Source organism: Cavia porcellus, unplaced genomic scaffold, assembly GCF_034190915.1.
Source record: "Cavia porcellus strain 051 isolate PalLab524CR breed Dunkin Hartley unplaced genomic scaffold, mCavPor4.1 scaffold_24, whole genome shotgun sequence".
Classification (NCBI taxonomy): domain Eukaryota; kingdom Metazoa; phylum Chordata; class Mammalia; order Rodentia; family Caviidae; genus Cavia; species Cavia porcellus.
The window spans coordinates 25,705,221-25,719,791 of NW_026947507.1; the positions used below are offsets into that span (position 1 = coordinate 25,705,221).

At 36.4% G+C, this 14,571-nt stretch overlaps 1 protein-coding gene across 18 annotated transcripts in view; it reads left to right on the top strand.

Annotated features, from left to right (window-relative positions):
• Nucleotides 1-14,571, top strand: part of Nek1 (NIMA related kinase 1) — a 165,796-nt gene that overhangs the window by 73,650 nt on the left and 77,575 nt on the right. For all 18 annotated transcript variants that reach the window (XM_063234760.1, XM_063234759.1, XM_063234764.1 and 15 more), the window contains 2 exons: nt 582-659; nt 1,191-1,286. In XM_063234760.1, the coding sequence (XP_063090830.1) occupies nt 582-659; nt 1,191-1,286 (174 nt within the window). The remainder of the gene's footprint in view (nt 1-581; nt 660-1,190; nt 1,287-14,571) is intronic.

The window sequence follows — 14,571 nt, forward strand, 5'->3', positions numbered from 1 at the left end:
ATAAAAAGTAATTGATGATATTATATTACATTAAGATTAAAAATTCAGTCTCTGGGCATAGTGGCACACCCCTGTAATCCCAGCACTCAAAAGGCTGAGATAGGAAGATCCTTGCAAGTTTGAGATCAGCCTGGGCTACAAAGTGCCAAGCCTAAACTGCATAATGAGACCCTGTCTCAAAAAGCCAAAAATAAAAAGATTAAAAATTCAGTAACAAAAACTGATGTAGACAATGAAAATCAGGGATCAGAAAACTATACCTAGGCAAAAGTAAATCTGATTTATAGAATTTAAAAGGTATAATACCATTCATTACAGAATAATTCTAAGAGAACAGTGAAATTAGGGTCCATGAAATGATTGTGTGTTTTTTATCATTCTTTTTTTATTTTTTATTTGATTGTACATGGAGTTGATAATTATGAAGTTTTCATTTGCAACTTTGAAAGAAAGCTAACAGTTTTGGCAATTTCTTGGCTTACATTTTTAGATGTTAGTTTATTTGTATTGTCTATCACAGAGCTCTGCACTGAGATTAAAGTTTGTATCCCAAGTGGTGAGCTTTTCTACTTCTTTTATAGAAAGAAGCTGATAGTTGCGAAGGACAAGAAGGAAGTGAAGAAGCTGACTTACGGCGAAAAAGAATTGAATCCATTAAGGTCTGACTAGAAATACTACAGGTTTTTTTTTGAGAAAACTAAAAGCTAATGTGGAAAATTGTGTTTTACATGGTTGTTTTATTCTCTAGCTTTATTCTTCACTCTTTTTTCCTCACTTTTTGTCTTTTGAAAAATTAGTGCTTTTGTCTCTTTATATCATAATTATAAAGAGCAATTAGATGAAATCATAGCATCAATACATAAAACTATGAAACAGTACTCCCAAAAAATATGATAACCTTAACAATGAAGCACAGTTATCCATTTCTCTGGAGATAAGTGAACTTATGTACAATAATTATGTTATATTTCAATTTCAGTCTATTATTTACATTCAGCAAATATTTACATGTTAAGTAGGAAGTGTATTTCAAGCCAGGTTCTAGGACCTACTGATTAGAGCAAGCTTACATTTTTATTCTGGATCAACACAGACTCTTTTTTGTTGGCTAATAAGTCAATACATTCAAAGATCTGGGGCCATGTGGCCTCTTTTTAATAACTAATTTTGTTGATTATATTTATTTTCAGGCCCAGAAAAATGCACGTGCTGCTGTACTAAAAGAACAACTAGAGCGGAAGAGAAAGGAAGCATACGAAAGAGAAAAGAAAGTGTGGGAAGAACATGTAAGAATTAGCTCAGATGCTTATCATCCTGCTTCTATTAATACTCTTAGATTTCTTGCTGGGAAGTAAATCAGCATCATAATTTCATGGTTTTTTACTTTTTGTTCTCATTCTTTATTATCCTGTCTCTTTTTCTCTTTCTGTAATAAGTTTAAGGACAATCTGTTAAGAAGTCATTGTAGGTTTTGATTTGAAATGAGAACTTACTTTATTTACCTTTAAAATATTTTACTTTATATGTTACCAAGTAGTGAAAGTCCCACCAAATGTAATAACATCTTTCTTTTGCCACTGATTTATAATGCCATCTTTATTAAATTCTTAAATATGCTGGAGAGTGAGTGGAAAAGTCAGAATTCCAGAAATCACAAATAAAATTGAGGTGGAACCCCAACACTTGAAAGGCTGAGGTAGGAAGATTGCCCCAAGTCCGAGGCCAACTTGGGCTACATAGTGAGTTCAAGGCTAATCTGAACTACATAGTGAGACACTGTCTCAAAAAATCAAAAAGAAAATAAAAAATAAATAAAATTGAGGACTTTTCAGTAAGTTACCCTTTATTTTCACTTGAAGTAATTTTAGGTAAAAATTGTTCTAAATTTTCTAGACTCAGTTATAGTTTCTCTTTAGTTTCAGAAGCCTAGCAGTGAAGAACTCTCTTATTCCCCCTTTTCATCCCTAAACTTCTGACTGAGCATGAATAAAACTGAATAATGAAACAGTAACTAACTATGGTAATTTTCCAGTTTCCCCAAGATTATTTCTTGACCTGTTGTCTAGAACCTTACCATGTGGCTTTAAATTACTATGCTCTTTGAATCGTATTTTTAATCCAATGTTTCTTATTTTTCTTTTCCTTTTTACAAAACGACACATCATTGATAGGGCATTAATGTAAAACAGTAGCATTCACTTTACCACTTGTTAGTTCACTAAGTGTAATTTGCTACTAATCACTTTTACTCTAATGTAGCACTTTTTCCTCAGGAGAAAGTTATAGCAACCAAATCAGAGATAATTATCTTTATAGTCAGAGGCATTGATTGGTTCTATTACCCAAAACCCTTTCATACCTAACTTGATGAGGAAAATAGCTGTGAACTTACGTTTGGTGACACACTTATATAACAGTTGGAAACAGTCTGCTTTATTTCTCCTAGGATTGTATTCTTAGTCAAGAATTAGAAATATCCCAGACTATGCTGATTTTCAAAGTGAACAAGGACTCTCAGGATGAGTTGGTATAAAACTCCCTGTGTGTGTGAACACATGTGCATGTGTGTTTTAAGTTAGCTTTTCTCATAGCAGGCCTTCTGTGCTTATCCACTGCAGTGGATTACAGGCTACAAGGGCCATTGCTATTTTGTAATTGTTTTGTCTTTAATAACTCATTCCAACATTCCACGTAGCCCATATAAGTGTTTAAAATGGTAATTTATCCATTAAACATGATGAGCTTATGCTTAGTCCAGTTTGGCTTAATTTTTTAAAAATGTGTACTTTTATACAAAATGACATGGGACATCAAAATATTTGATAGTAGTCTACATGGCTCTGATTGTGCATTACCCCATATCTTGGAGACTTGGTCAACCATTGCACTGCCCACCTGCTCTCATTGGTATATGCATATACAGGCCTTATTTTGGCAACAGGCCTGTAGAGTTACCTTGCTTTACTGCATTACCTGTATTCTCCTAAGAGAAAAACAGATGGTTTGGCTTTGTTCTTTCTGTGGTTGCGTGTGTGGTAGTGGTACAGCACCTTAATCAAAGAGAGTTATATTCTTTTCTCTAGTCACTTGAGTAACTCAGAACATTATGCTTCCAACAGCTAAAGTTAATACATCTCAGAATACAAAGGAAGAGCTTTGTCATTTTTTTATCCTAAAATATGCTCTTAGTAGACTTAAATATGGCTCACAAACACATGTATTGCAATGTTAAGCATAATTGCATAATAGTTTTATTTTTTTATTATTTTTTTAAATTTTATTTAAGGAGAAAAAAACAGAAAAAGGGTACAAATTATACAGAATTTCAAAAAAATTAGCAGGAAACCACTAGTTAATAGATAACATATTGTCATCTTAGAAATAGTTCAAGTTACAAAATTAAAGCATTATAAAGTGGACATTCAAACAGTGAGACTACAAACAGTTCTATTCAATGATCAAACAAAAACTCAATAATATGGTTATCTATCTTATACGCTTAAATATACATGCAGTTGTATCCTTTAGAGCCCTTTCTTTTCCTCTCTTTTTTTACAATGACAATTACACATTTTGGGTTTCATTACTCCCACAGTTCTTATTACTTTTTTGAAGAGAAAAAACCAAATGTGACATAACAAAACAGAGTCAGTCAAATCAAAAGGATGGACATAATACATAATGTAAAAACAGAATACAAGGTGATCAGCAATGGTTACCATAATACCTCTTGCTATCTTAACAAGAATTGCCTATATCATCAGTTATAATAAAATTGAACAAAACAATAAAGAACAAAACCAATAAAACCAAAACATTGGAGACACTACAGGACTTCAAAAGAAGATAATAGTCAAACCAGAATGGGCATCATAGTGAATCTTATTGTCTTCACAGTTGTTGCCTGTACTCTCAAACTTGGTGCTGTCAAGCAAAACAAAATAGAGTAAAATCAGTAAACAAGATGGTGAGAGCAATACGGGTTTCAAATCAAGTTAATAGGAAATCAAAGTGGGTTACTATAATATATCCTGCTTTTTTTTTATTTATTTTTTTCCCTTAATTAAAAAGCTAAAAATAGTAAAAAAAAAAAAAAAAAAAGGAGATCAAGAAAAAAGAGGACATAACAAAACAGCACAGGTCAGAACATAATCATTTAAGCAAAATAGTATTTCATCACAGGATATCCCAACATAAAAGTAGTTACCATAGTGTCTCTTTCCTGAAATCTCTGAGTATAACTTCATAAACTGTAGCATCAAACATATCAAGACAAGGTAAAACCATTCAAGAGAATAACAGTTTTACAGGTATTTAGAACCAACTAATAGAAAATGAACAATGGTTTCTGTATAATCTCCTTGTCTATAAAAGTTTTTGTTTATATTATCACATATAATAAAATCCAATAAGATACAATATGTTACAACTGATGGAGACAAAACAAAAGCTTGATGGGACTTGAAAACAAGATGATGTTAAATGAGCACTAGCTATTATGATATCTTGTTTTCTCCAAAATAGCTGTTTATACCATCCAACCTTTTCTGTCTCATTTCTGTTGAGCTCTTTTTCTGTCATTAGTTGTCAGTTTGTCTTCTTCATTTTGCTTTCTGCTCTATTCATTGTGGACCCTCTGCCACTGTTTCTGGAATCTTGGTATTTTTCTCTTTTAGAATGTCCTGCAGTATTCTCTGTAGAGTTGAATTGGTAGTTGCAAATTTCCCAAGTTCCTCTTTATCCTGGAAGCACCTTGTTTCTCCATTAATTTCTAGGGACAGTTGTGCAGAATGTATCAATCTTTGCTGGAAGTTATTGTCTTTTAAAACTTGAATTATTTCGCCCTACGCTCTTTGTGATTTGATGGTTTGTGCCGAGACATCTGCTGTAATTCTGATGGGTGTCCCCTTGTAAGTGATCTGTTTCTTGTCTCTGACAGCTTTTAATATTCTGTTCTTATATTGGATTTCTGGAATTTTAATTATTATATGCCTAGGTGTAGTTCTTTTTGGGTTATAGGTAGCTGGGGTCCTGTATGCCTCATAGATCTGAGTATCTTTACCTTTTCCCATATTAGGGAAGTTCTCCTTGATTATTTCTGTGAATAGCCTTTGCAATTCATTTGTTTGTATCCCTGCTTCTTTCTTTACATTCTTAATTCTTAAGTTATGGATCCTCTTATCATCTTCTAGTCTTTGTATTATTGCTGTTTGTTTCTTTGTTACTTTTAAGAAGTTTTTCCTTTCCTGCTCCCACATTACAAATCTGTCCTCCAGTTCAGATAATCTGTCCTTAGTTTCTTTCAAGCTGTTATGCCAGCTTTCAGTAGAGTTTTTAGTTTCCTGGTAATCTCTTTGAACCTGCTTCATGTATTCTATGTTTTCTCTATTTTCTCCATCAAACAATTCTCTCCTTTTTTTCTGTTCATCCATTCCACCATCTGTTTTTTCTTGGGAGGTGCTTAGCATTTATTTAACTGTTCTACTTATATCTTTCTTTACTTGGTTAAATACTTCACTTTTGAACTCTTCCATGAGGTCTCGGAGATAACGCTTTATGTCTGTTGGTGCTATGCCTGATATTGCATGTTTTCTGTCCTCATTCTCCTTTTCATTTACCTTTCCTGGATCAATGTTCTCAGGATTGGGACCTGAGGACCCTTTCTTGTTGCTCCCTTTTCCCATACTTTTTGTTCCTTCCATACAAGCGTATATAGGAGGCCCAGTTTCTTTCTTTGTCGGTTACAGTTTGTTTGAATCACGCCAGCTAGGTTTTCCTGCCCACTGCAGTGTACCAGGGAGATACAGACCTGGGCAGCCTATGCTGGGCCCGCCCCCTCCAGGTCAATCAACCTGCTGAAGGCTTCACTTCATTAGAGTGCACTGCCAGGCACAGGGACCTGGTTTGGGCTAGGTCTCCTAGGTCTTAGTCCATGGCATCACTCAGGTCAAGCGCTCCCCACCAATCCTGCTTGAGAGGGGAATATGTGACTGAAGTCACTCCAGTGTTCTGTTCCAGCTAGTCTGCCTGGTCCTAGAATGTCCTCTGTTGGAGCCTCCTAGTCTATGAAAGGGTCCCCATTCCTCTCACTCACCGCAAGTCGATGCAGGGCTCCCCGCCATCTCTGCTCTCAATTCGGTTCACCAATTCCCGCTCTCAGAGCTTTCACGTCTCTGTCCCTGCTGTGCCGATTCAGATACAGCAGCGGTAGCAGGAAATTCAAGCCACGGTTTCTAGAGGCGCGGGTTCCAGCTTCGGCACTGAGACTATAGCTGTTCCAGTCATAGCACCAGGATTGCATTTCCAGTTGGTTTCTCTCAGCTTAGTTCATTCCTGGGTCGGCAAGGTATATCTCCACCTGCTTAGGACTTCCCACACCGCACCATTCCTGGAATCTAAGCTGGCTATCTCAGAGAGCCTCTGTAGCTGCTATTATCTATCCACCATGTTCTCCCAGAAGTCCGCGTTATAGTTTTCTTAAGAGCAAGGGTATTTTTTTTGTTTTTTGTTTTTTATTTTTTTTTTTTGGTACCAGGGATCCAACTCATGACCTCATGCTTACCAGACAGGTGCCTATACCACTAAGCTAAATCCCTGGCACAAGAGAAGTTTCTTAAACAGACCTCTTTTAATAATTTATTTCTTACTTTCCTACATTTTTGTTTTGTTGTTTGTTTTGAGACAGGATCTTACTATGTAGTTCAGACTGGTCTTGAACTCACTTTGTGAGGCCTTAAACTTGCAATGAACCTTCTGCCTCAACTTCCCAAGTGCTAAGGTTACAGGCCTGCAGCACCACACCTAGTCCTACATTTTCAATAATACCACAACTACTGTATAAGAGTTAATATAAACCTGTATGTGCTTACTTAGTATCCAACTATTATAATTTAGATCTAGAATGTCCCCTCAAAAACTCTCATATGTTCAGGACAGTAATTGAATCATGGGGGTATTAAAGTCACCTACTATGTATTAGATTGCAATCTGTTACCCCTATACATCTGTTAATTTTTGCTTTATGTATTTAGATGCTCCATTGTTGGGCTGCACATATATATATATATATATATGTATGTATACAGTTGTTATAACTTTTAGATGAGTTGACCGTTTAATCATTAAATAATAACCAAGCGTGTCTATTGTGACTGTTTTGACTAAAAGTATATTTTATCTCATAAAAGCATGGCCACTTTTCTCTTTTGGTTCCTATTTCCATGCAATACCTTACTTGTGTGTTCACTTTCAGCGTCTGTGTGTCCTTACGTCTCAAATGAATGTCTTGTCTGCAGTGTATAGTGAGATCTGTTTTTTTTAATCCACTCAGCTATTTGCATCTTTTGATTGGACAGTTTAATCAACTTACATCCTGAGTTATTACTGACAGTTAAAAGACTTAGCCCTATAATTTTAAAAATTATTGTTCTTGTTTTATAGGTCCTTTGTTCCTTTCTTTATAGCCTTTATGATTTGATTATTTTCTGTACATGCTGAATTTCACTTATTTTAATTTGTGTGTCTGCTATAGTTTTTTGTTTTGTAGTCATGAAAAGGCTTACATGAAATATTTTAAAATTATAATAGACTATTTTACTTATCACTATTGCAGTAATGAAATATGCTGATCTTAATTTTGTATTTACCTCTACCAGTGTGTTTTACACAATGCATTATCATGATAGTAATTATTGTACTTTTGGTTTTGGTTGAAGAACTCCATTAAGCATATCCTGTAAGGCAGACTTAGTAGTAATAAATTGCTTCAGATTTTGCTTGTCTGAGAAAGACTATTTCACCTTCATTTCTGAAGCTTTGCTGTCAGGATGCTTTGTGTGTTGTTTTCTTTCATCAGTTTGAATATATAGTCCCATTTTCTCCTGATCTGCAAAATATCTACCAAGTAATCCACTGAGAACCTACTAGATATTACCTTTTATGTAATTTGACCTCTGTTTTCTAGCTGCCTTTTTGTCTTTGTCTTTTGACATTTTTATTATAATGTGTCTCAGTGAGGACCTTTTTGGATTGTACTTACTTTGAGACTTGAGTTAAATAGATCTGGAGTCCATGTGTTTCCAAAGACTTGGAAAGTTTTTAGCATTTATTTTGTTCAGTCTTTTGACTTCCCTTTCAAATTCCTACAGTATAAGTTGGGTTTTTTTTGTTTTGTTTAGTGATGTCCCATAAGAATGCAGGAAGTAAGTTTTCATCATTCTTTTTCATTAACTTTTTTATCATCCATGTTTGGTGAATTCTGTTATAGGAACTATCAATTTTATATTTTTTTATTACTAAATTCATCAACTCGAACATTTTTCTTCATTTTGTTTTTATGAAATCGATTTTTTGAATATTCTTTCATATCATGGAATTGGCCTAGTTTCATTAAGTTATCTGTTTGTCTTTTCCTTTATCTCTTTGAGTTACCTTAAGATCATAATTTTGAATTCCTTCCAGCAATTTTATAAAATTCCATTTTAATGGGGTCAGCTACTGGAGAATTTTTGTATTCCTATGGTGCAGTCATGTTGTCTTGCTTTTCCATGTTTCTTGTTTCCCTACACTGATGTCTGTACTTCTGGGGGAATAATCACATTTTTTATATTTTTGAGTGACTTTAGTAGGGAAAGTGTTTCACCTACACTTGGCTTTTAGAGCATTACTTGGGCAGGGTACACTGAATCTGCTTCCAAATGGGCATGGTGATATAGTTTCCATGCAGATATAGTGATTCCTGGTCTTTGAGGCAGGAGAAGCTACATAGCAGCTACTTCACTTTCAAGATGGCACAGCAGAGTAGGAGTGGGGCCACCATGGGTAGTGTGTAACACCGGCTTCTCTGTTACAGGGTAGCTATATGAACACCTGCAATGAGGCCACTGAGGCCAGCAGGATTCTTCAGTTAGCAGAGACAATAGGTGTCTGCAGTGGTAATAGCATGGCTAGGGCTCATGCTTAGCTTTTCCCCAAGGGAGAAGTCGTTCTCAGTTCCAAGCCAATCCTAATGGGGGCATGGAGTGCAGAGGCAGGATGTTTGCTGCCTTTCTCCATATGGCCTGCTGAGATTCTGTGCTTCACTCTCTTCCTACATTCTAGTTCCTTCCTTTAAACACTTTGGTCAAAATATAGATTATTTTGGTCCTTTTTTATAAGAGGGCTGCATATTTCAATTCTCGAGTCAGCCATCTTGCCAATATTACTGCTCCCCTTCTTTTCTTTTTGTCTCACTCCTTCCTTCACTTTCCTCCTCCAAGTTAGTTTCTGTTCCTGTTCCCAAAGCTTAGTATGGTCCTGCTAAATAATAAAACAAATAAATTTATCGTGAATTTTGTGATTTATATTTCAGGAGTGTACATAAGGAAATATTCAGTAAACGTTTGTTTATTGAACAGATCTTGGTATAAACAGGTTATACAAATGAAACTAGAAATCAGAGTACAGTACCTGATTGTTTGTCTCAGCTCTGTCAATTAATTAGCCTATCTGGGGACTGGCTTAAAGTTTATGGACATTTGTTTCTTCCTAAATGATGGCCTTGATTGTTAATGTTGCTCTATCTAAATTGGCTAGACTATGGGTTAAAGTTATTTTACCAAGTAAAATACCAAGTTATTTAAATGGCAGAATCTAGATGCTGTATAGGGTACTTCGTATGTCTGTATTTACTTACCATAATTCTAATTTGAGTGATTAACATGACATTCAGAGGTGAATTTGCCATTATTACACTTTCTGAATTAAAAGTTTAATTATGTGTGTATTAGTACATTTTCTTCAATAAGACCTTATATCTCTTATTGAATTCTCAAAAGTATGTTTGATCTAATTAAGAGTAACAATCACTACCTTAATTATTCTGATTCTTTAGCATTGTATACCCAACTTTGTATAATTTTCTGTTTGACACATTTAACAAAGAAAATTATAGTATTATGTAGAATTTAAATATAGAGAATAACATATAATAGGTCTTTTTTTCCCAAATTATATAGAATTGCCTTTCTAACCCAGCATATATGCTCATATTAAGAATGGAACAAGTAAAGAAGATAGATTCAATTTTTTAATAAGGAAGCTATGTATTTACTAATTAAAATTCAGTGAAAATAGTGTTATGGAAATTCTGTATTGGTTGGTCATAGACAGTATTTTGAATGTGCTAAGTTCATTATTAATTGCATGTAACACTCTCTTACATGCTTCTATTTCTCTTTGCTCTGTTTCTGGTTTGTTTTTTGTTTTTGTTTTTGTTTTTTCCTGCATTAGGCCTGTAACAGCTTCCTCCACAGTGGATACACTTTTCACTTGTATCTACTTTGAATTGTTCTTAGATATTCTTATAGAACCATGGTAGTAATGCTAGTTCAGAAAAAATGTTATATACAAATACTTTTTCATACTACAGGTTAAATATCTTTTATCCAAAGTACTTGGAGCCAAAAGTATCTTAGATTTCTTTATTCCCCTTTTTTTGTTGGATTATGGAATATCTGAGATATCTTAAAGATAAGGTTGAAATATGTGCACAAAATTTGTTTCATTCATACCTGATAAACATACCTGATGGTAATTTTGTACAATATTTTAATAATTTTGTGTGTTTGACTGTATCTCATTACACGACATCAGCTGTACAATTTTCCACGTATAGCATCATGTCAGTGCTCAAAAAGTTTTGAATTTTGGATTATTTCATATTTTGAATTTCATGTAGGAAATGCGTGGACTGGGCATTTAGCTTAGCATGGTAAGCACCTGCCCTGGCAAGTGTGAGGTTGTGAGTTCACTCCCACGTACCAAAAAAAAACCCAAAGAAATGCTTAAATTGTATTGACTCTTCAAAGAGATTTTGAGATGTTACATGCAAATTTGATAAAATTTGGCCATGATATAGCTTTTATGCTCTTAAGATTATATAAAAAAATTATTCTAGATTCAAAATAGAAAACCAAACCATTTAAATGTCTTTCTAACATACATTAAATTTTTACTAATAAATCATATATAATGATAAAATAGTATTTGGTTTTCTGTGAGTGAGTCACTGAAGCCAGGTATATAAGTACACACTTGTAATCCCAGCACTTGGGAGGCTGAGGCAGGAAAATCACCATGAGTTTAAGGGCAGCCTCAGCTACATAATGAGTTCTGAGTCACCCTGAACTGCATAGTAAGATGTTATCTTAGCCTCTTACCACCACCAAAAAAAGTGACTGAGCATTTCATGTGTTTACAAAACTGGTCTTGCTTTTTGGTGAAATTTTGAGTTTTCTCATTTGGTGGCACTGCTGTTTAATTTTTCACCACGTAGTAAAATTAACACATGAAAGACTTCTACAGTGACCATTTAAAATGTTTTCATGAAGATACAAGCAATGTGAAAATTCCTTAAATTTATGAACCTTGTGAGAAAATAGCTAGGAAAAAACTTCTGAAGCATTAAAAAAAAAAAACTTACGAAACCTTCAGGTCAGTGTTTCTTCCATGTTGCAAATTTCTATATTTAAAATTTGATTGAAGGTTGAAAAACTTTAGAAGGACATATATATTCCACATCATATTATCTTTCCTACTCCTGGGCACTGTATCTGTCACCCACAGATGTAGTGGAGGAGACGATTTACATTGTCTCAGATTCTCAGAGGATTGGGTCCATGATCAGCTGGTTCTAGGCAGAAACACGATGGAAGGATGTAGCGGAGCACAGTAGGGAGCAGCGCCAGAAAGGAAGGGATGAAGGACCAATCCAGGGCCATGCATCCGTGCCCTACCCCAAGAGATACAATATATGCTCCACTAGTCCCCTGGAATAATCATTCTGCCTCACATAGTTAAGTTACCGTGTGTAAAACCAGAACTGCAACAGTCCCTTCTCCCAAAGTCTCAGTAGTACCATTGTTTTCCAGAAAACAACTCAGAATCTCTTCTGAGACACAAGGCCAAGTCTTAGTTGTGAACCACTATGATTATCAAAAACAAGTTACATAACCTGAAGATACAGTGGCAGAGGGTAAACATTCTCAGTTCAAAAGGGAGGAATAAGGGAACAGAAAAAAAGTGGACCAAAGGAAAAATGAAACGTAGGTAGGCACACATTAGATCCAGTAGCTCCATATCTGGCATCTGGTGCACAGTGATAAAATGTGAGTTCCAAAGGGCTTGAGTGGCTCCAACCTTATGGCATTGGTGGTTATAGCCCCCACAAGCTTTCTCAGACTAGCTCCACTCATAGCCTGTTGCTTTCCTCAGTAAACAGTCCAACTTTTTGCGGTCTCCACTACACCTCTGACTTTATGCCTGGCCTCCTAAGCCTTCCTTCATAATCTGTGTAGAAGCATAACTCTTTACATTCCTTTTGCCAGGAAAACCAGAATCATGTGGATGACAAAATTCTGTCCTCAATGGGAGCTTAGCCAGATCCTCTTAGATTATGACTTTGGTGGCCTCTTAATGCCTAGATGCTGAGCACAGTGAAGTCAATTCAAGGAGCCAGTCCTCTAGGAGGCATATCTTGAGCAGGGACCTGCTGGGTGGGGGTGAGGAGGGGCCTCTTCTCCAGTGAAAGGTTTCCATGTTTTTACGCTTGATCTTGTAATGGGTAGAGTCTTCCTGAATTCTGAGGTGCTCTCAAGGCATTTTCTTGTCCCTATAGAAGGACTTCACTGCTTTTTAATGGCCCTCATCTCTTCAGCAAACACACCTATTTGGGCCTCGACTTTTCAGGTGATTTCTTCTGGGTCATAATTTTAGTTTTTAAAAATTTTCTTCTCTGCCTTTCGTCCCCAGTTCTCTCTGTAAATCTAACTGAAAGAAGGATGCCTTGTCTATGTGACAGCCTGAATGAAATCTTGAAAATTTCATCTACAAAGTTATTAGTCCACTGCTCTCAGTCCCAGTTTCCCACAAATTCTCAAGACGTGCAAAACATCAGCACAAATTATACCAGAGTACAACACCCATGGCCTTCAATACAATTTGCCAACGGAGTCCTTGTTTCCAATTAAAACCTTCTAAGGTTGGCTTTTAGTGTTTACATTCCTGTCAGCATTCTAATCTTCTAAGCTGGAATGAGAATTACCCATTAAGCTCTGCTTACAGCATTGTATGACTTTTCTAGCCTGCATTTCCAAACCTTTCCACACTCCTACAAACCAGATCAAGAAGTTTCTGAATCATATGGTTAGATACCCTTACAGCAGTCACCCACTTCTCTGATATTAAATTTTTGCATTAGTCACTGTCATGGTTATATCATTGGCCCCCAAGCCTCATGAATTATGGACTTGACCAAATCTAACATTGTAATTGGCTCATTGTCTAGAACTCAGATTGGTAGTGTGAGTGCTATACCCACCTAGAGGTGGAGCCAGCATATGATGGAACAGTGGAAAGAAGATGTGTCTTCTTGCCAGTTTACGCCTTGCTATTTGCAACAACCATGAATGGTGGTCTGCCGTGTCACCTGCCACTCCAACCCATCTGAGTATGGAATGAAACCTCTGAAATTGTAAGAACTAAACCTTTCCTTCCTGCATTTTGGTTGTCATGTATTTTGTCTCAGCAATAAATAAAAAGTAGCTAAGACAAAATTTGGTACCAGAGGTGTGGGGTCATTGCTGTGACTATACCAGACCATGTGGTTCAAGAGCCTTTGGAAATGGCTTGTAGGAAAAGTTTGGGAAGGCTTAGAGATGTCACCTGAAACAGTGGCATTGGAACAGCTTAGGCTGTTCTGTAGAGGAGTTTTCTGATCAGAGCTCAGGAGACCAGAAGGCTGATAGAAAGCTTACCAGTAGAGACCAGGCTTGGGAGATTCCTGGTGGGAAGAAGGACTGTATTAGCTGTTGGATTCCAGATCATGTGTGTTATAGCTTGGCAGAAAGTTTGTCTGCATTTTGGTTGTGTCCAGGGACTTTGCCTGAGACTAAGATTAAGGGCAGAGGGCTGACTAATCTGGCAGAGGAAATTTCAAGGCAGTTGAATATAGTCAATGGCATGGCTATTTTGGGAGGCTTTTAGCCAGATTTATGTTGTGAATCAAGAGCAGAGAGCCCAGCAGGATGATTTAAAACATTGTGAGTTTGACCAGAACAGTATGGACTGTAAAGATAGAGCTGAGACTTTGATTGCTGAGAAGCAACAAAGAAATAAAAAAGATGTCCAGGAGGCATCCCAGGAAGCAGCAGGTCCTCATCCTTTGCAGCCTCAAGACTGCAAAAGTGAAAGACTGCTCAAAGGAGAAAGCTGCAGAACACCATGCTCCAGAATGGTGACGGAGGCCACATGAGGATCCAGAATGGCAGCTGTCATATGAGGTTCCACAATGCTGGCAGCCACACCAGATTCCAGAATGGCAGCAGCATAGATAAGCTTTTCCTCACAATCAGGTTCACAGAGCCCAGCAATCCAGGCACTCAACCTCTACAGTCAAGAGAGAGAAAAGCCTGGCTACTGCTCCAGCTGGCAACAAACCTCAGCAGCATCCACATGACACTGATTTTAGGTGCAAGGAAAATATACAAATTCTGAGGGCAAAACTGTTTCTACCCCAATGGCAAAAGATGTAAG